A 22,253-nucleotide genomic window follows, 5' to 3' on the forward strand; every position below is an offset into this window, starting at 1 on the left:
TACCCTGAAAGTCTCGGGGGGATTCGTCAAGCGGGGGCTGAGATAAAAGGGGGGTCCCAAAACGCGTTTTTCCCATGCATTTTTCCATAGGACCTTTAGAAACAGCTACAGCCCGAACGGCTGAACAGAGTTAAATGAAATTTGGCAGAGAGGTAGTCCTCAGGTCAAGGAAGTGCCTTTTGTAGGTTTGGTGTAAATCTGTTCAGTAGATTCTGAGAAAATAGCCTTTAAATCAATATATATATCTGAGCCAGCTTACGGTGCGCTTACCGTACGCGTACTGTGACGTGCGCGAGCGCGATTCTGATTGGCTGTTAGATCTTACTAAACATTCGAATCGGTCGAAACCAGGAAGCGGCGGCCGCCATTTTCTCTCTTGGACTCTGACGGGGGGTTGAAAAACAAAGGGCAAAAACATGTAAAGGGGCTGTTTAGACAGCTCCCAAGCACCTAGCCATGTCGAGGGAGTCCCCAACGATCCCCCAGGTGAAAAAAGGCAATTTTAATTTTTTCGAAAATTTCGCCGATTACGAAAATCCACACTCTCCCCACCCCGTGTGCAAATGGTGCCCGAAGGGCACCATGTGTGCATGGCATATAACAACAAAGCCAAACATATATTTTACCTGTCACAACGATGCTCATCATATGTCCTCCATGTGCGCACGGTGCGCATCGTGCGTTCATGGCCCATCTAGCGTAACGTGGGCACGCGCGAAGCGCACCGTGCGCGCACGGAACGAACTGCGTTAAGTGGGCGCGCACGCCAAGAATGGCGTAAAGTAACTTAGCATTTAAAAAAACGTACAAATTCACTGAAAAAAACATAGGTTTCACACACGTTATAGTTAGGAATTAGCATTTAAAAAACCTTGCAAATTCACTGAAAAAACCATAGGTTTCACACATGTTATAGTTAGCTGGACATTTTACTGATAAAAAAAACCAATGAAATTCCCCCGTTATAGTTACTGTAGGCAACTATAACTCACGCGACCGTAATCCTCTGCTGATGACATATGTGTCTTTATGAAAAAAAAATATTTGTAATATATGTATAGCTAAAATTTAATGGAAGAAGACATGGGCAAATAAGTGTCTAAATACAGTATTAGCATCAGCAGAGGATTGCGGTCGCGTGAGTTATAGTTGCCTACAGTAACTATAACCGGGGAATTTCATTGGTTTTTTATCAGTAAAATGTCCAGCTAACTATAACATGTGTGAAACCTATGGTTTTTTCTGTGAATGAATATATATATATATATATATATATATATATATATATTCAATCAAAGCTCCTGGGTTTTCAGGAAAAAAATCCACACGCACTCCCTGGTATGGTGCAGTTCCAAATCAATTTAATAATATCCCAAGCATGGCAAGCAGGTTTACAGAACCCAACGCGTTTCAGTCAGCTTTGACCTTGTTCACGGGTAACAGTGATTTTTCACTCTTCTGTTTTTATACTAGTCACATGATGTTACATTTCGCATAGCCTTATGGTCCTTGTAGTTCAGCGACCATAGCGGGATTATTATTAACCATTTTGTCAGGTGTAAGATTCATATATTTTAAACACGTTTGTATAATCAATAATGCCCATGTATTAATTAAACATTTTAGTAATCCAATAGTCATATTGACTAATTTCTTTTAATCAACTTATACCTTGCACTTTAGCCCTCTAGTGGGCCGAGATTGAAAGTATCCACATATTTTATCTCTCTGGTGAGTGATATACTTTTTAAACTTTTTAAACAATATACTTTTAGTACACCTGATTCTGAGAAAATCAATTTTTATAACCATTTTCCTGTTGCTTCCAGGAAAAAAGAAAAACTTTAGATGAAAAAAAGGGGGGAGAAACACGGATTTCATAACGGGGTGTTTAAGACTGTGTTCAGATCATTTGATTCTCCTCATAGGTGTGAGTGAAAATGAAGGAGAAACATCAGGAGCACGCCCTAAATGTAATTTTTTAGGGGAAATGAGACTTGCGCTTCAACAACGAAATTGGGAGAAAAATATGGAAATACAACCAACAATGGGCAGAGGAAGGGGAAGAGGAAGAGGTCGTCCGAAAACAAACAAACCAGAAGAGGCAAGCGCCTCAACAGACCCCAAAAAATCAGGAACGTGGACCAGGAGTATGAGACAGAAAAAGAATTAATAATGGAGCAAGAACTAGAAGAATCTCAAGAACTTGAAGTCATCAACCTCTCTAAAAAAACCATTACAGAAACAGAATGTCAAATTCTAAAAAGAGGTCTTTCCTTCTGCCCGACCAATGAAATCAATGTGCCACAAACAAGAATTGATATATATAAATATATCAGAAAATTAAAATTGGCCAAAATCTTTGAAGAAAATCCCAAGACACCAAAAAACCAAGTTGAACAATTAACAATGGATTTGAAAGCAGGAGATGCGCATCATTTCCTCACTCTGATGGAATTAGATATGGACACTGGGGACCCGTTGAATGAACTGGAGACCTACTGCCCACAATTGGGAGAGGGCAGTAGTGGCAAGAAACCCAAATCCAAATACATTCCACAATTTCCAGCAGGAAACAAAATAGAAATATTTCATGAGGCTGTGGTAAAGGATCTATACCAACTGAACAATAAAAAACACAAGTACAACATAACATTGGAAGAACGCAAAGCACTACAAAAATTAAAATCAGACGATGATATTGTGATAAAAATGGCCGACAAAGGCGGAAATATTATCATACAAGACAAAGATCTCTATGCGGAAGAAGCCCATTTACAATTAAACAATACACAATTTTATGAAAGACTAAAAGAAAACCCAACCACACAAATCAAAAATGAAGTGGACATAAAACTAAAAGAATGGAGAGATAAACAGCTAATTGATCAAGATGAATTCAAATACCTCTCCACGGACAACCCGATAATGGCAACAATTTACTTTCTCCCCAAGATTCACAAAAATCCCACGAAACCACCAGGGAGACCAATCGTATCTGCGAAGGGTTCGCTATTAGAGCCAATCGCGAACTTTGTGGATAAATTTCTCTTTCCATATGTAAAAGAACTAACGTCATACTTAAGGGATACAAAAGACCTATTAAGAATTCTTGCAGAAATGGTATGGAAACCAACATATAAATTGATATCCATGGACGTCATCTCGTTGTATACCAATATCAACAACAAAATTGGATTAATGGCATGCAAATATTTCCTTAAGGAAAGGAATATCCACTACACAAATCACAATACTATGATAACAGATATGATCGAACTATGCCTAACAAAGAATGTTTTCTTATTTGGGGAAGAAATCTACTTACAAAAGAATGGAACCGCGATGGGTTTTTCTTTTAGCCCAAGCTACGCATGTCTCACAATGGGCTGGTGGGAGCAGAAAGTAGCTTGGGACAGTCAAAATGAACACCATGTGGAGCGAATAGTATCTTGGATGAGATACATCGATGATCTCCTTATAATCTGGGATGGATCGGAACAAGAATTTGAATCATACTTCAACATCCTAAACAACACAGATACGGATTTGCACTTCACATATAACATCAGTGACAACAGAATTGTGTTTCTTGACACAGAGATCTATGTCAAAGAGGGAAAGTTACAGACCACATTACACCGTAAAAGTACAGCCAGCAATGCTACCCTACATGCGGAGAGTTTCCATCAACCATCTCTAATAAGGAACATTCCCTATGGAGAACTATTAAGAATACGTCGAATCTGCTCTGATGACAGTGAATGGAGAAAACACAGTCAACAATCAATCAGGAGATTTAAAAAAACGTAATTACAACAACAAAATCTTATCGGATTGTCTAAAAAGAACTGAAAAACAAAAAAGGGAAGATATCATCAAAGACCATAAGCCCTGTGAGAAACAGGAAGAGAATCCCATTCGATTGATCACGACATTATCGACTCAATCTAAACAAATCGAACAGATTCTACGTAAACATTGGAACATATTGACACTGGACCCTACGATGGCAAAAATAGTGGGAAATCACCCAAAAATAACATACAGACGAGCCAAAAATCTCAAGGACGAGCTGGTACACAGTCACTTTGTAACAACAGTAAAACAACCAACGTGGCTACAACTGAAAGGGTTTTATAAATGCTCGACGTGTAAAGTATGTCAAATTGCGCAAAACATCAAAGTAATTAAAATGGCAAACAACAAGAAGTGGACAATCAACCAAATGATCAATTGTAAAAGCCAATATGTGGTATATATTATTGAATGTCCATGTAAGCTAAAATACATAGGAAGCACAGTGTGCGAACTGAAAAAACGTATTTTAGAACACGTAAGAGCAACGATTAATAAAGACCGCAGCTACGCAGTAGCGGAACACATGGAAAAATACCATTCAAGTGACTGGAAACAATTGAAATTTTATGCTGTCGAAACGGTGGGTTGTCATGTGAGAGGTGGCAACCGTGAAAAGACACTGAGACAAAAAGAATCACGCCACATCTTAGGGTTCAGGACTTTGACCCCGTATGGTTTGAATAAAGACGAGGAGATGCACTCACACCTATGAGGAGAATCAAATGATCTGAACACAGTCTTAAACACCCCGTTATGAAATCCGTGTTTCTCCCCCCTTTTTTTCATCTAAAGTTTTTCTTTTTTCCTGGAAGCAACAGGAAAATGGTTATAAAAATTGATTTTCTCAGAATCAGGTGTACTAAAAGTATATTGTTTAAAAAGTTTAAAAAGTATATCACTCACCAGAGAGATAAAATATGTGGATACTTTCAATCTCGGCCCACTAGAGGGCTAAAGTGCAAGGTATAAGTTGATTAAAAGAAATTAGTCAATATGACTATTGGATTACTAAAATGTTTAATTAATACATGCACTTATAATTTGGCATTATTGATTATACAAACGTGTTTAAAATATATGAATCTTACACCTGACAAAATGGTTAATAATAATCCCGCTATGGTCGCTGAACTACAAGGACCATAAGGCTATGCGAAATGTAACATCATGTGACTAGTATAAAAACAGAAGAGTGAAAAATCACTGTTACCCGTGAACAAGGTCAAAGCTGACTGAAACGCGTTGGGTTCTGTAAACCTGCTTGCCATGCTTGGGATATTATTAAATTGATTTGGAACTGCACCATACCAGGGAGTGCGTGTGGATTTTTTCCTGAAAACCCAGGAGCTTTGATTGAATCTTACAACGGCTGACTCTGCCGTCTCCACAATTCCCGCACCGCCAAGAGCGTCAAATGCCGCCAACAACGAGTCCTCGCTGTGAAAATATATATATATATATATATATATATATATATATATTTCCACAAAAATTCCCTCTGGTTGGAAGGACAAAACGCGCAGATCTACTGATGCCTGCATCCCGTATAGCAAAGTAACTAAGAAGAACATTTTTTAAAAAGCGCAAAAAGGTTGCTAAGAGTGCCGCGGGATATGCACCCACGAGGAGCGCTGCAAAAGCACGGTAACTGGGAACCGATGGTGTGGATATATATATATATATATATATATAAGTTACAGACCGGTCTGTGTTTCCATAGCAAATGCCTTTTGTTTGCTAGTAACTTTGATGAATCTTCAGGAAACCATCCCAAAAAAGTGCTCTAATTTGACTAGTTTCTTTATGGAAAGTTTTGAGGCAATCCGTAAATGGGACAAGGAAAAGGGGGGTCCCAAAAAGCAATAACCCCATGCATTTTCCCCAGACTTTTTTTAACATTGCTGCTGAAAACCTGCTAAACAGAATTACATCAAATTTGAGAGGAAGCTTGGTCTGGAAAACGTGCTCTTTGTGGTTTGATGTAAATGTGTTAACTGGTTTTTGAGATAATAAGATTAAAAAACATTTGCATATCTGGATGGTTGGGTTCCAGGGACTCTCACAATCCATAATTGTGTGGTAAACTCTGTATCTACAGAGTCACATGAATCCATTGGCCCTCATCAGTGCACATTGTTTCTATCATCAATTATTTCAGGAAAGGTAATCAAGACCTAAACACTCTTATTTCATTCAGTGTCCACTGTTAGCTGCACTTTGCTAATAACTGATTTGTCAAGCTTTTTTCTTTTTTTAAGTATTTCTATTAGAATTTTGCAATATTTAACATATATGCGATATATAGTAAGACATCATGGTACGAGACAGTTCACCATTTGGCAGCAATACCATAACTCAAGGTAGCACTCCTCAATGTTCAGGAGGAAAACCGGTTCCGACTACTCATCTCGTAGTCGAACTACACCATAGCGTACAATCAAATAATAATCCAACATATCACTGCCAACTTCAGACGATGACTATAGTTCCTAGTACATGTTCCACTAGCAGTTGTTCCCAATAACTGGAAAGTGGGTGTTACCATCACTAGTCCTGAATACAAGCATAGCATTTGTAGTTATCAACATGCTACTTCATTTAATAAACAATCCTTATTACGAACGGAATTGACAAACTGTAAAAAGAAAATAAATAAATAAACCTTGTGCAGAGGGGTGAAATAAATCAAATCAGACATGTTACATTTAGAGAGAAATCACAACATAAACGGACCTCATGTAGGGCAGGGGGAGGGTCCCGGACTGTAGTCAAAGCTACCATGCCACATCCTCAGGAGATTCCCATGCTACCATCACCTCCTTCCATTGTTCTGCTACTGGGTACTTCCTAATGCCCTTAGCCTCTTCCTAGCTGAGTGCTGCCTCCCGCCCCAGCCCACATGATAACGTCTCTATTTCAGGTCTCAAACTGAGACCCCCTCGAAGACTTCCATTCCATTGCAATTCTGGACTTTGTCAGGCCCAATGCGAGATCTATCATCCTGTTCCCCACTTTACGCTTATTTGTCAAGCTTTGTTTTCATTGATTTTATCAAGAATAAATATTTTTAAGAAATCTGCAAATCATCGAGCAAATTATGTACGAAATGTGACTTTATTCAGAAAATGTGAACAAAACCTAAACATTCTAATTCTAGTCAATGTCTATTTTCTTCTGCATGGGTATCATATGTAATATGGTCCGGTCGTGCCATCCCTGGATCTTTTGACAAGTACAAACACTGAACTGTTGGCCACATGATTTATGATGTCACCAGAATCCCTCAGTGGCAATATTCAACCATAATACACAATTACAAATGTTGTAAATCATCTTGCAGATGAGATCACATTACTCTTTCCACTTTGACAGACATGACTATGGAAGGAGTAGCTGTAATTGGTTTGATGTGAATATGTGTTGTTGTTTCAGTACATTTCACTTTCAATTGCTGTGATTTATTATAATAAATATTACAGGTCATAAGCATTGTATTTATTGTACAAGTTATAGATTATGATCCTAACCATTACTTGCAAATTTCAGGAGTTTTTCAGTATTCAATGGTGGACATAACTAAACTTTTACATCCAACCGTATGTGGTAGCCAACCCTCAATGAACAGCGTTCAGCCAAGGGCAGTGGAGCTGGACTCTGGACCTTGCTCCCTCCATCCCATCACAGGTGTAAAACCCCTGCTGCACACAGCTTTCAACTGTGTCTAGAGGGGTTAGCTGCATGTCTTGGCCACCAGTCTGACCTTGGACCCAAACCTCTGCGGGCAACCAACCTACGGCCTGCATTGGGTCGTGCACAGCACAAGGCATCCAAAGGCTTAACCTCCTTACAGCCTGCCAGTTTTCATGCAGATCCATCAAACAGCACCAATGTTATTTGTGAATTATGTTTTTGCCCTCTTTAACTTTGCCCATTCCAATGTACTATCATAACAATTGATATGCCCACAGAAAACTGAATATGGAGTTGACTGTGGAATTACATGCAGATTTTTCAAACTGCACGAAAAATTATTAACAAATGAACACATTTTCCTGAACCTTTGAGTTTGTCCCATTGTTAGATCTGCAACCTGGGATTAATGCACTGGGCTTAATGTGCCATACCAAAAGAAAAGTAAATATGTACATCTGTCAAATTTGTTGGATTTTTTTTTTTTTTTAAACGATTAGCAAATTAACACTTTATTTTGCATCCCTTGAACTGCCCCCCTTATGGATCTCCACGAAACTCAGCATAGCTAATGTAAATTAAATGCACTAATAATCTGCCATTTTTACCAAATTTTGTGCAGATCTGTGATGGTGCACTGAGGTGGTTAGCAAATCAAATATATTTTGACCTACTCCTTACCTTGGCACTCATTTCTCCCAGTGTGACCTGCGAGGAACTTGAGATTCCTGAACTGTGTGTGTGTAAATTGGTAACAGTTTCCCAGGTTTCATGTAGATTTATTACATAAATGATGGCTGTTTGACACCCTACTTTAAGTGTTCCTCTTGATTGAGCTGCACAGATTTGACCCTAGAGTTATAGCCAAGTCAATACACCTTTTAAACTATCAAGATTTCTCAGAAAAACAACTGAACACCAAATCAAGGAAGGATACTGTAACACCGCCGAGTAAAGTGCTACTTGCATGCCAAACATGGAAGGTAAAGTTACCCATTGTATTAGCGTTACATTGAATGTTTTATTTTGGTGCAGTTGTCACAAAATAGGTGCTTTTGTCAAAAGGAAGATGTTTGGATTATTTACAATCCGGAGAAATTATAACTAAGAATTTAGGGTTCTAGAGAAAAAACGTTTGCAGTGTTAAACACTAATTATTACATGTAGTAGTCAGAGAATTAAAGAGCTGTTTCCTGCAAGGTACAGCTAACAATGGCCCCTGACTGCATTAGAATGTTCAGTTTTCGATTACCTTTCACAATAAGAATGCTAATTATATATGTACATAAAGTAGAATGGTAAAGTTTAGCAGAGAGAAGCTTCTGCCTGAATGTTATAACATACAATGGAGCTTGGTCGTAATTTGAGTGCTCAGGGTTCCATTACTTTTAATGCTTTACTTTAAGGATGCTGAATTAACAAAGGTTTATTGTAAAGCTATCACCGTGTTTTGGGGCTGCCATTGCCTAAAAGCACTGCCATACTTACAGACTAATTAGTTGAAGGGAAGGAAATCAGGCTTAGACGAGGCTTCCATTAGATAAAATGTATATTTTCAAAAGAATATTGTCATTTCCGTGAAATATGGAAAACATTTCAAAGGTACGATTTCATACCTGTGAAATGTGAGTTTTGAAACCACTGACTAAAAAACTCTCATTGTCATTAGGACTGTGATAATAAACGAAAGCAGTGATTTACTCAGGGGCTAAGTCCCAGCCCACTAGGTCTACAAACAAGCATTGGCGTAGCCAACAGGTTCAGCATTTGGGACCTTATAAGTGTTTAGCAATGCAGCACATTATCATGGGTGCTGTGCCAGCAGGGATTGAAGAGCTATACAGTTACTACATACTGGTTCATGCAGTGTGATTCAGGAACACATGCTTGCCTCAGTAAACTATATGGACACATTCAAAGGCTTTTTAATGCACAGACAGAAAGACAAGTGCCTGGAAGCAAGCCAACAGCACTATAACAGTTTGTATGCGACTGCATCACTAGACTATTGAAGAGCCTATGAAAAGACGTAGTGATGTACTTTCCAGTGGTGGAGACATTACATTCCTCCACCCTCAGGGTTCTATACACCAGGCACTCTTTTCCAGAGCTTTACATTCAAAACACGGCTCGCACCATCCATTTACCAGCAAGCCCCTGGCCCGCCCTCTGTTCCAGCCCCCTGAGTATAGGAGCACTGGATATAGAAACAACAACAAAGTGCTCCCATTAGTCAGGTAGAGGGGAAATAATGAATAAATACGGACAGAGTTGGCGCTACTTAATCGCCATGCACCTAAAAACAAAAAATATAACCTGTCCTTGTGTAATGTAACTGGTGCTTTTGTAAAGCATTCCAATACCTTCGGGTCAGTTAACTTCCCACTCTATAAAAATATGCCAAAAATGATCTGATTTGTGTAATGCGACTATCACTCATGTAAAGTGCTCCAACACCTTTGGGTTGCTTGAGTTCACATTATATATTTAAAAAGGTCTCATAGTCCCTGGGGAGCTGCTATGAATGCACTTTGAAATTAGAGCTCTGAGAGAAGGAGGACGACAGGAAGAGGAAGCGGGGCAGGCATGCAGTAACATGGGAGGAGGTTGGAGGGATGAATGCTGCTCCCATTTGTCAGGTATAGGGGAAATAATGAATAAATGGGGGAGCGTACAACTCACTTAATCTCCATGCACCTAAAAAAAATAAAATGAACCTTACCCTGTGTAACGTACCTGGTGCTTTTGTAAAGCGCTTCAATACATTTGGGTCAGTCGAATTTGCGCTCCATTAAAATGCCCCCAAAAATGTATCTTGTGTAATGTAACTAGCGCTCATGAAAAGCACTCCAACATCTTCGGGTCACTCAAGTGTACATTATATGAACAACCATCAGAGAATATGTGATGGAAGTTGCCCAAGCCTTGCCTTTAACTGTGTTGCTAGGTTGTGTTGCTAAAAGTCCAGTGACCAAGGCTTGCTAAAGCAACAAGCAGCGAAAAGTGAGAGGTTATAGAGCAGGCACCAAAGATGGGCAAACAGTGACACGGGCTGAAATCAAAATAAAAAAATAGTCCACAAAATGAACACAAACACAGAAGCTTAATATCAACAGTAATTGGGTGGTGCTTTGTAGGAGGAAAGTGAACACAAAGAGGAAGGATTAACCAGTAGCAAGCAAGTGTTTTTGAACAACAATCAAAGGGACGAATAAAAAGGTGATGGACGAGCTGTAGGCCCACAGAGTGATTACAGCATGTCTCAAAGAGGTAGCGCCTGCGCTGCCTAGGCTCGACCTAAAAACTAGGAAGGATCATCATACTCTCCAGTGAGCTGTTTTCAACTATTACTTCTCAAATAAATAATGTGTCCTAAAGTTATCCATCTTTTGTGTTATTATAATGCATTTTGACTGTATCTAATTTTATTTGAGTAAAAATCTTTTTTTTAAAGTTTCATTCAGCATTGTGTTCACATATGTAAAACACTACATGTTAGAACCGGCGGTCTCTAGTTGGCAGAGGTATACACTTCTGACAAATAGGGACCAACCAACTCTAGTCAGGGAAAGGGGATTACACACTCAGATAACCCCTGCTACCCCCTTGGTAGCTTGGCAGAGCAGACAGGCTTATCTCAGAGGCAGTGTGTTAAGCATTTATGACCACATACAGTAATAGAGTGAATACACTACAGATGGACACGACACAGAAGTTATTATAAAAATAGTATTTTTATATAAGGCTTAGCACAAGACCAAATAACGACAAAAATATACCACAGTCTTAATAAATACTCTTTGGAAGGAAAAATAATAGTTCAAGTAAGGTTTCTTCTTGGCAAATAGTTCTTTAGCAAAGTATTCTTCTGAGCACAGTTCTTTGGCAACAATGTAACCCCCACAGGAGTCACACGACGTCGAGTCTACAAGATTCCCAAGGTTCGGCGTCGACCGCGAGGAGCGCTACGTCAAGCCTGGAGTCGCAACAGACCCCACAAGTACAGTACCTTGAGAAACGAAGAAAACGATGATCCACGGCGTCGAGATGTCGGCGTCGAGGTCGGCGTCGATCGTGCCTCGGAGTCGGGTCAATCCGCAGCGGTGTCGAGGGATGTCGGGCCGGAGCAGCGCTCACGGCGTCGAGAAGGGCGTCGAGTCGATGCGATCAGCAGCGGCGTCGGGACGGGGTCGCTTGGAGGTAGAGCCGATACTCACTCCTCACTGGCGTCGATACCGGCGTCGAGACGGGGTCACTGGGAGCCGGGGCCGATACCCACTGCTCACTGGCGTTGCTGCTGGCGTCGAGACTGCAGATTTTCCCTTGGGTACTGGAAACAACGCTTTCCAGCAATTCAGCAAATGGTGAAGTCCTTTGGCCCTGTGACTTCAGCAGGAGACTGGCACTCTTCCAGCCCTTGGAGATTTTCTAGCAAGTGTTCAGAGAGTACACACCAAGTTCCTCTCTCCTTGTTCCTTGGCAAAAATAAAGAAGCAGCTTTCAGGTTCCTCCACAGCAAAACAGCACTCTGGCAGAAAGGGGAGGCAAGTCCTTAGATCAGCAGGCTTCTTGTCCTTGGTACAGGTTTCCTTGTCAGAAGTGATCTGAGTTCTTGGTTCAGGGGTCCTTCTCTTATACCCCCTTTTCCCTTTGTTCCCTTTGTCCAAGCAGGGAGATTCCCACCATCTCAGGTTTGTTGTGGGTGTTGCCAGGCAGAGGCACCTGGCCTATTCACTGAGCAGGGCAGAGTCCTCAGCCGCCCAGCAGGAGGCGGAGCCAGTATTGTCGCTGGCAGGAGCAGGGCTATCAGTCGCCCAGCAGGAGGCGGAGCCAGTATTGTGTCAGGCAGGGCAGGCTACTCTTCCCTCACTCTATGTGTAAACGCCCCATTCACCCCACACTGACTCACTCAGACCTCTGGAGCCACCCAGCCCCTGACACACACACCAAACCAGCAGAGACCGGTAGATAGTTGGACAAGAAAATAGCCACTTTCTAAAAGTGCTATTTTCAAACATAGAATTTAAAAACCATCCATCCTAAAGGGTGTGTTATTAAATTCTGAGTTCAGGGATACTAAACTCGACTTGCTACCATGCTCCCTGAGTCAGATAGATTATAATGGAGTTAATAATCAGTCTGCCCAGTCTGGCCTATTGGAGGCAGGTAGCCCTTCAATAGTGAAAAACGAAAATGGCTGTAATTCACTATTAGGTCATGCCACACACATCAGGGCATGACCTACCTTTTACCAACAATGCACCCTGCCCTAGGGCCTACCATAGAGGTGTCTGAAATGTGGCAAAGTGAAGGTTTAGAGACTGGTAAGTAGGTTTCCTTACCAAGTCGACATGGCAGTCAGGGACTGCACGCAGGCGCTGCGGTGGCAGGCCTGAGACACATTTTACACGCTGCTTCCGTGGGTGGCACAACCAGTGCTGCAAGCCCACCAGCAGCAGTTAACTTACATGCCCTTGGCACCCGCAGTGCCCTAGACTAGGGTCTGAACAGTAAGTCAACCAAGCCAATCATGGTAACACCAATCAATGTAACAATTTAACATAGGGAGCACTTGCACTGTGGCACTGATCAGCAGTGGCACAGTGCCCAAAGCAATAATCCAGCAAAAACATCGTAAACAGAGGAGGCAAACAGAAAAAAATGGAGGAGAGACTCATGCCAATGATGCCAGGTCTAACACGTGTCCCCTCCAGCTGAAATGTGGGGAGAACTACCCTTCACCCAGGGAGTCCTCATCACTAAGGCGGAAAAATCTGGACAGACCATCAGCATTGGCGTGATCTGTACCAGGGCGGTGTTCCACCGTAAAGTCCATCCCCTGTAGGGAAATGGACCACCTCAACAGCTTTGGGTTCTCACCCCTCATCTGCATTAACCATCTGAGGGGCCTGTGGTCCGTCTGAACCCGGAAGTGAGACCCAAACAAGTAGGGTCTTAGCTTCTTCAGCGCCCAGACCACAGCAAATGCCTCACGCTCTATCGCACTCCACCTTTGTTCCCTGGGAAGTAACCTCCGGCTGATGAAGGCTACAGGTAAGTCTCGGCCCTCCTCATTCATCTGTGCTAGAACAGCCCCCACACCATGCTCTGAAGCGTCCGTCTGGACAATGAATTCTTTTGAAAAGTCGGGTGCCTGGAGGACCGGTGCTGTACACATTGCAGTTTTCAGGGTGTCAAAGGCTTTCTGACAGGCGTCAGTCCAGATCACAAGTCTCGGCTGCTTCCTGGAAGTCAGCGAGGTCAAGGGGTGCACAATGTTGCCATACCCCTTGACAAACCTCCTGTAGTAACCCGTGAGACCCAAGAAGGCTCTCACCTGAGTCTGGGTTTTGGGCGGTTCCCAAGCCAGGATGGTATCTATCTTGGGTTGCAGGGGGGCCACCTTGCCGCTCCCTACTTGGTGCCCCAAGTACACCACTGAACCCTGCCCAATCTGGCACTTACTAGCCTTGATTGTGAGGCCTGCTCTGCGCAGGGCCAACAACACTTCCTGGAGGTGGCGCAAGTGTTCCTCCCAGCTGGCGCTGAACACTGCTATATCGTCCAGGTAGGCGGCGCTGAAATCTTCCAGCCCGGCCAATACCTGGTTAACCAACCTCTGGAATGTGGCAGGGGCATTCTTCATCCCAAAGGGCATCACACGGAACTGGTAGTGCCCATCTGGTGTGGAGAATGCAGACCTCTCTTTTGCCCCATCAGTCAAGGCGATCTGCCAGTACCCAGACGTTAGATCAAACGTACTAAGGTACCGGGCAGCCCCCAACCGATCGATGAGCTCATCAGCTCTGGGGATGGGGTGCGCGTCGGTCTTGGTGACCGAATTGAGTCCTCGGTAATCCACACAGAACCGAAGTTCTGGTGAAGCACCAGGCGCTGCAGCCTTTGGGACCAAGACCACTGGGCTGGCCCAAGGACTGCTAGAGGACTCAACCACCCCTAAGGCAAACATCTTGGAGACCTCCTCCTTGATGTATGCTCTGACCTTGTCAGTCACCCTGTAGGCCTTGTGCCTCACAGGAGTGCTGTCCCCGGTGTCCACATCATGGACACACCACTGAGTGACACCAGGGATTAAGGAGAACAAATCAGGGAATTGTACCAACAGATGGCGACAATCTTGCTGCTGCTCAGGGGTCAGTGTGTCAGAGAGGACAACACCATCCACTGACCCATCTTTTTCTTTTGCACACAGGAGGTCAGGAAGAGGCTCACTCTCCTCCTCCATCCCAGCATCTGTGGCAAGGAGCATGCCCACTTCGGACCTTTCTAAGTGGGGCTTTAACCGGTTGACATGCAGGACCCTTAAGGGGTTCCTGGGAGATTTCAAGTCCACCAAGTAGGTGACATCGCTCTTCTTCTCCACAACCTCAAATGGTCCAGTCCACCTGTCCTTGAGCGCACAAGGTTCCACAGGGGCCATGACCCAAACTTTCTGACCAGGTTGAAGCTCAACCAGAGTGGCATTCTGATCGTACCACCGCTTCATCTCTTCCTGGCTGGCCTCCAGATTTGCCTGAGCAAGATCTCTGAAGCGCCGAGTCTGGTTCCTAAAGGCCAGCATGTAACTATATACATCCTGGGGAGGTTTCCTGGGAGATTGCTCCCAGCCTTCTTTGACCAGACTCAAAGGTCCTCTTACCGGGTGACCATACAAAAGCTCAAAGGGGCTGAACCCTAGAGACTTCTGTGGCACCTCACGGTAAGCAAACAGCAGGCATGGCAAGAGGACGTCCCATTTACGCCTCATCGGTTCTTCAAGACCCATGATCATGCCTTTTAGGGTCCGGTTGAATCTCTCAACCAGCCCATTACCTTGAGGGTGGTAAGGAGTGGTAAACTTGTAGGTTACCCCACACTCCTTCCACAGGGACTTCATATAATTCGAAATGAAGTTGGTGCCCCGGTCTGACACCACCTCTCTGGGGAACCCCATGCGGGAGAAAACACCCATCAGTGCCCGTCCCACCACGGGGGCCGTCACTGTTCGGAGAGGGATGGCTTCCGGGTACCGGGTGGCATGGTCCACCAAGACCAGGATAAACCTGTTGCCCATGGCTGTCTTGGGGTCCAGTGGCCCCACAATGTCAATTCCCACTCGCTCAAAGGGGGTACTGACGACGGGAAAAGGTTGGAGGGGAGCCTTCTGCTTCCGCCCACTTTTCCCACTTGCCTGGCAAGTTTGACAGGTCCTACAATGGATATCTGAATCCCTTCTCATCTGGGGCCAATAAAAATGGGTGACAAGCCTGTCATAGGTCTTGTCCTGCCCCAGATGTCCAGCTAACGGAACGTCATGAGCCAACCCCAGTAGGAAGGCTCTGAAGCGCTGGGGTACCACCAGCACACGGGCTGACCCAGGTTCAGCAGCCTTAGGCTCGCTATACAGGAGGTCGTTCTCCCAGTAGACCCAATGTGATCCTGACTGATCACCTGTCGTTTGGGCTGAGGCCTGCTGCCTCATACCCACAAGAGAAGGGCACACTTTCTGTTCAGCACAAAATTCCTCCCTGGAGGGACCACCATCCTGCTGCCAATGGGTCAGCTCGGGCAGGTCTCCCAGTTCGGCCACTTGTTCTCCTGTCGGTTCCAGGGCATCCCCCTCAGGGTCTGCTCCCTCCTGGACCGCGGGAACGATGGGGGACGGTTTCCCGCGCCCCCTGCCTCTTCTCTTCACGGTTGGGACCTGGGCCATACTTTCAGGCTCCGGGCCCCCATCAACACCCTTACTGACTGACATGGACCGGGTGGTCGCACACACCCACTCAGGCAGACCCAACATTTCCAGATGCGCTTTTCTCTCCACCTTAGCCCAAGGGGAGTCCTCCAAATCATTGCCCAAGAGACAATCAACAGGCATGGCGGGCCTCACAGCAACCTGAAGAGTACCTGAGACCCCCCCCCACTCAAAGGGAACTTGAGCTACCTCACACTGACTCTGTGAGTTGTCAGCAGCTACAACGGGGTAGAATGCATGAGGGACCACCTGCTCTCTGGACACCAAGTGACACTTGACAGCTGTCACACTCGCTCCGGTGTCTCTGAGAGCTTCCACCCTATGGCCATTAATGGTCACCCACTGCCTATATTTCTTAGTGTTACTAGGCAGAGGGGTTGGAGGGACCATTTCCACGTCTCCTAAAGAGACCAGGGACATTTCTGCGGGACCCCACCCACCGGGGGCACCCATCTCCTCCCCTCCCAGAGCTACACTCGCTACCTGACGAGGGGGTGCACGCGGCGGTGCATTCGAATCCTTCATGGGACACTGGGGATCATAATAACGGTGTCCCACCTGCTTACAGGCATAGCAGGTCATGGGGCCCCTGTGAACAGGTTTACCTGTCGGGGCCTCTGGCTTCTTTACAGGGGGAGGCTGGGAACCCTTCCCTTGGTTCCCTTGGGGACTACTTTGGGGCCCTTTCTGAAACTCCCTCTGTTTACCCCTGTCCCCCCCACTCTTCTGCTGGGGACCCTGCCCACCTTTGGCTGAGTCTCCCACTGGACCCTTGTGGACCCTGGTACTGACCCAGCGGTCCGCCTCCTCAGCAAGTTTTCTAGGGTTAGATAGCTTGCTATCAACAAGGTGCTGGCGTAGCTCTGGAAAACAGTTATTAGACAAGTGCTCCCAAGCAAACAAATCATAAAGAGCATCATAACTATCAACCTTGCTACCCTTTATCCAACCATCCATGGTTCTGCAGAAAAAAGACACATATTCAACCCACGTAGTACCAGGCAACTTCTTACATTCTCTAAAGGTTTGTCTGTACTTTTCTGGAGTTAAGCCATATCTCAGCATTAAAGCATCTTTCATATGAGTATAAGACATCCTATCCTCAGCAGGAAGGCTCAACAAGGTATCTCTCCCCTCGTTTGTAAAGCGGCTCCACAACCCCGTTCCCCAATCCTTCTCAGGGACCCGGTGGGCCAACAATGCTAACTCATATGCTTTAAACCATTGGCTAATATCTTCATTCTTACTGTAATCCTTGATCACATCTTTCGGAAAATAAAACCTACTTTCTGCAGGCACAGATGGAGTGCTGCCACCAGAGGGATTCAACTCTAAACTCTTAGTTTTAAGCTCCATCTCCCTCACCATCTTCTCACGTTCAAACGCTAATTTCTCTCTCTCAAAATCTAATCTTTTGCTCTCCATTTCAGCTTCTCTCTTGCTTCTTGCATTCTCTAATTCCAACTGCCCTCCTAATTTAAGTTTTGCCATTTCTAACTTGTACCCCCTCTCCTTCTCCCTGTCTTCTAATTCTTCGGGGGAAAGGCTCCTAGAGGACGCACTACTGCCTGGAGATGACACTGGCCCACCTGTGGGATCTTCCTCTTCCTCTTCTTCTTCCTCTTCCGGTACCACCACCGGATCAGAGGGATTTCTGGCCTCTAACCAGGCCTTCAGCGCTTTGAGGAAGCCCTCTTTCTTTGAGACACCTGTGGTAGGAACTTTAAACTGCTTGCAAAATCCTTTCAGATCTTTTAGCGTGTAGGAATCTATCTTCTCCTTATCGAATTCCCCCACAACATTCTCCACAGGTGTAGTAGCTCCGGCATTCTCCATGGTCAAAACTGGCAGTGTTTAAGAAAATAAGCTCCAGGAAAGCGGAGAACAAAAATAGAATATCCTACCAAACAGACTGTGGCTGCGTTATGGTCTGCTTTCACTATGTAGCGTACACTAATCACTGCACATAAGTCATAAATGCAAAGTTCAAATCCCACCGCTGCCACCAATGTTAGAACCGGCGGTCTCTAGTTGGCAGAGGTATACACTTCTGACAAATAGGGACCAACCAACTCTAGTCAGGGAAAGGGGATTACACACTCAGATAACCCCTGCTACCCCCTTGGTAGCTTGGCAGAGCAGACAGGCTTATCTCAGAGGCAGTGTGTTAAGCATTTATGACCACATAAAGTAATAGAGTGAATACACTACAGATGGACACGACACAGAAGTTATTATAAAAATAGTATTTTTATATAAGGCTTAGCACAAGACCAAATAACGACAAAAATATACCACAGTCTTAATAAATACTCTTTGGAAGGAAAAATAATAGTTCAAGTAAGGTTTCTTCTTGGCAAATAGTTCTTTAGCAAAGTATTCTTCTGAGCACAGTTCTTTGGCAACAATGTAACCCCCACAGGAGTCACACGACGTCGAGTCTACAAGATTCCCAAGGTTCGGCGTCGACCGCGAGGAGCGCTACGTCAAGCCTGGAGTCGCAACAGACCCCACAAGTACAGTACCTTGAGAAACGAAGAAAACGATGATCCACGGCGTCGAGATGTCGGCGTCGAGGTCGGCGTCGATCGTGCCTCGGAGTCGGGTCAATCCGCAGCGGTGTCGAGGGATGTCGGGCCGGAGCAGCGCTCACGGCGTCGAGAAGGGCGTCGAGTCGATGCGATCAGCAGCGGCGTCGGGACGGGGTCGCTTGGAGGTAGAGCCGATACTCACTCCTCACTGGCGTCGATACCGGCGTCGAGACGGGGTCACTGGGAGCCGGGGCCGATACCCACTGCTCACTGGCGTTGCTGCTGGCGTCGAGACTGCAGATTTTCCCTTGGGTACTGGAAACAACGCTTTCCAGCAATTCAGCAAATGGTGAAGTCCTTTGGCCCTGTGACTTCAGCAGGAGACTGGCACTCTTCCAGCCCTTGGAGATTTTCTAGCAAGTGTTCAGAGAGTACACACCAAGTTCCTCTCTCCTTGTTCCTTGGCAAAAATAAAGAAGCAGCTTTCAGGTTCCTCCACAGCAAAACAGCACTCTGGCAGAAAGGGGAGGCAAGTCCTTAGATCAGCAGGCTTCTTGTCCTTGGTACAGGTTTCCTTGTCAGAAGTGATCTGAGTTCTTGGTTCAGGGGTCCTTCTCTTATACCCCTTTTTCCCTTTGTTCCCTTTGTCCAAGCAGGGAGATTCCCACCATCTCAGGTTTGTTGTGGGTGTTGCCAGGCAGAGGCACCTGGCCTATTCACTGAGCAGGGCAGAGTCCTCAGCCGCCCAGCAGGAGGCGGAGCCAGTATTGTCGCTGGCAGGAGCAGGGCTATCAGTCGCCCAGCAGGAGGCGGAGCCAGTATTGTGTCAGGCAGGGCAGGCTACTCTTCCCTCACTCTATGTGTAAACGCCCCATTCACCCCACACTGACTCACTCAGACCTCTGGAGCCACCCAGCCCCTGACACACACACCAAACCAGCAGAGACCGGTAGATAGTTGTACAAGAAAATAGCCACTTTCTAAAAGTGCTATTTTCAAACATAGAATTTAAAAACCATCCATCCTAAAGGGTGTGTTATTAAATTCTGGGTTCAGGGATACTAAACTCGACTTGCTACCATGCTCCCTGAGTCAGATAGATTATAATGGAGTTAATAATCAGTCTGCCCAGTCTGGCCTATTGGAGGCAGGTAGCCCTTCAATAGTGAAAAACGAAAATGGCTGTAATTCACTATTAGGTCATGCCACACACATCAGGGCATGACCTACCTTTTACCAACAATGCACCCTGCCCTAGGGCCTACCATAGAGGTGTCTGAAATGTGGCAAAGTGAAGGTTTAGAGACTGGTAAGTAGGTTTCCTTACCAAGTCGACATGGCAGTCAGGGACTGCACGCAGGCGCTGCGGTGGCAGGCCTGAGACACATTTTACACGCTGCTTCCGTGGGTGGCACAACCAGTGCTGCAAGCCCACCAGCAGCAGTTAACTTACACGCCCTTGGCACCCGCAGTGCCCTAGACTAGGGTCTGAACAGTAAGTCAACCAAGCCAATCATGGTAACACCAATCAATGTAACAATTTAACATAGGGAGCACTTGCACTGTGGCACTGATCAGCAGTGGCACAGTGCCCAAAGCAATAATCCAGCAAAAACATCGTAAACAGAGGAGGCAAACAGAAAAAAATGGAGGAGAGACTCATGCCAATGATGCCAGGTCTAACACTACACAATGTACTTCACATCTTAAATCGGATGTAATCAACAGTTTAAATTGTGCATACCCAGTATAAACGCTGCCACGTAGTTGGAGATTTGTCCCATTCCAACTATGAGGAACACAATGGTGAACATCTCCCAGCTGTTCGAGAAGACCTGGACGATGCTAAAGCCAGTCTGGACTGCCATGGTTGCAAACAGCACCACTTTCCTGCCAAACCTTTAATGAAAGAGGGAATAAGTGTAAATATATGATCAGTTAAAAACCCAACAACTACTTTCTTCGATGTGATCCATATGCCATTGAAACAAAAATTATTTAAGCCACATAGTGCACATCTTTAAGCATTGTTTCTCTATATTTGTGTATTTTAGGTTCTGTTATAGAACAACCGCAAAGAACTTAAAGTTAGGTTTCGTTTATTGAGTACCCGCCAAGCTCCACATGATAAATAATGGAAGCTTCAAAACACTTAAAAAGCAAGGATTTTGCTAAAACCAAACTTGTAAAGATAAACAAGCCTTGTCCTATCTCTAGGCCAACATGGACTCTACAAGAGCTAGACATGTAATGCAGTAACTGGCTTACTTTAGTGGCAACAATGCAACCAAGCTTTATCAAATTGAAGATAGCATGCCGGGCATTCAAGATGCTCAGTGCTGCTGATCACTAGTTAGCAGTATGTCAAGCAGTTACACCCTGCAGTTAAGCAGTGTTTGATTTTCCAATGGAAAATCAATAGGATATGGTGCTTCCAGCTAATGCCTTGTGATGCTGTCATTAGGATGCTGCTTTGTAAGACAGGATCACAACTTGTTGGACTGGCAAAGCAAGAGATTTAGGTAGGAAGAGAGTAAGTCGACAGAGAGCTGGGAAGGAGTTAGACTAGGAACCAGGTGATAAAAGGTAGAGCACAGAAGAGATGGTGATAGAAAGAGGGCTTTCTTTGGTCTTTCTTTTGCCTCCCTTTTTGCAAATATACACCAGGGTACCCACATAGCACTTTCAATGCATCATCTTTAATCAATGATTTTGATTACACAGCAATACATGAGAAGACTCAGTTTTCTCCCTTGAGTTGGCCATCCAGGGGCTGACAATATTCTCATAAAGAAATCTGTTGAAACAAGTAGGTGAAAACAAAAACGATATAAATCTGAAAATACCTGGAGTAGAACAGACTTAGTTGTGGATACAATTGCAGGCACTCAATAGAGTAGGAATCATTTGGGCCACAGAACCAAGCAAAGACAACAATAGATTATGCTTCTAAACAGTGTCAATCAATAAATAAATAACTACCTTTGTTCGGTCCAATACAAGACCATAAAAGCACATGTTAAGACACACCACAAAATCACACCATATTAAAACCATTTGAAAATCAGATATTAATATCCATATTTATCTCCCAGCAACTTACATATAACTTTGTGATGCATATTGTTCCCTTATAATCAATGCTAGGGTTACAAAGTTAAAAACTGCAAAACAGATAATAGGGGACTTGAGGCGTTGTAAAAAGTCAAACCCTCTTGGTGTGTTTTGACAGAACTTCCACTAAGGATAGGATGAAGGATCCATACCCTAGGAAACGAATACAGTGTTCAAAATTACATAGTGCAAAGTTGATTGGCAAAAGATTCCATCGCAGGGCCAGTTCGGTAAAGAAACAAACCAGGATCCTATGATGGGGAAACGCCCCTAGATAGGGTATCATATTGACTCTAAACCTG

The 22,253-nt window shown here is 44.4% G+C and overlaps 1 protein-coding gene and 1 long non-coding RNA gene across 2 annotated transcripts in view; one reads left to right on the plus strand and one right to left on the minus strand.

Annotated features, from left to right (window-relative positions):
• The window catches only part of LOC146810990 (uncharacterized), a 711,140-nt gene that overhangs the window by 354,617 nt on the left and 334,270 nt on the right, over window positions 1-22,253 (plus strand). The window lies entirely within an intron of this gene.
• LOC146810991 (solute carrier family 22 member 4-like) overlaps window positions 1-22,253 on the minus strand; it is a 381,961-nt gene that overhangs the window by 179,052 nt on the left and 180,656 nt on the right. Inside the window, exon 3 of the mRNA XM_085618044.1 lies at window positions 20,582-20,736. Coding sequence (XP_085474170.1) covers window positions 20,582-20,736 — 155 coding nt within the window. The remainder of the gene's footprint in view (window positions 1-20,581; window positions 20,737-22,253) is intronic.

Source organism: Triturus cristatus, chromosome 7 (assembly GCF_964204655.1).
Source record: "Triturus cristatus chromosome 7, aTriCri1.1, whole genome shotgun sequence".
NCBI classification, from domain to species: Eukaryota; Metazoa; Chordata; class Amphibia; order Caudata; family Salamandridae; genus Triturus; species Triturus cristatus.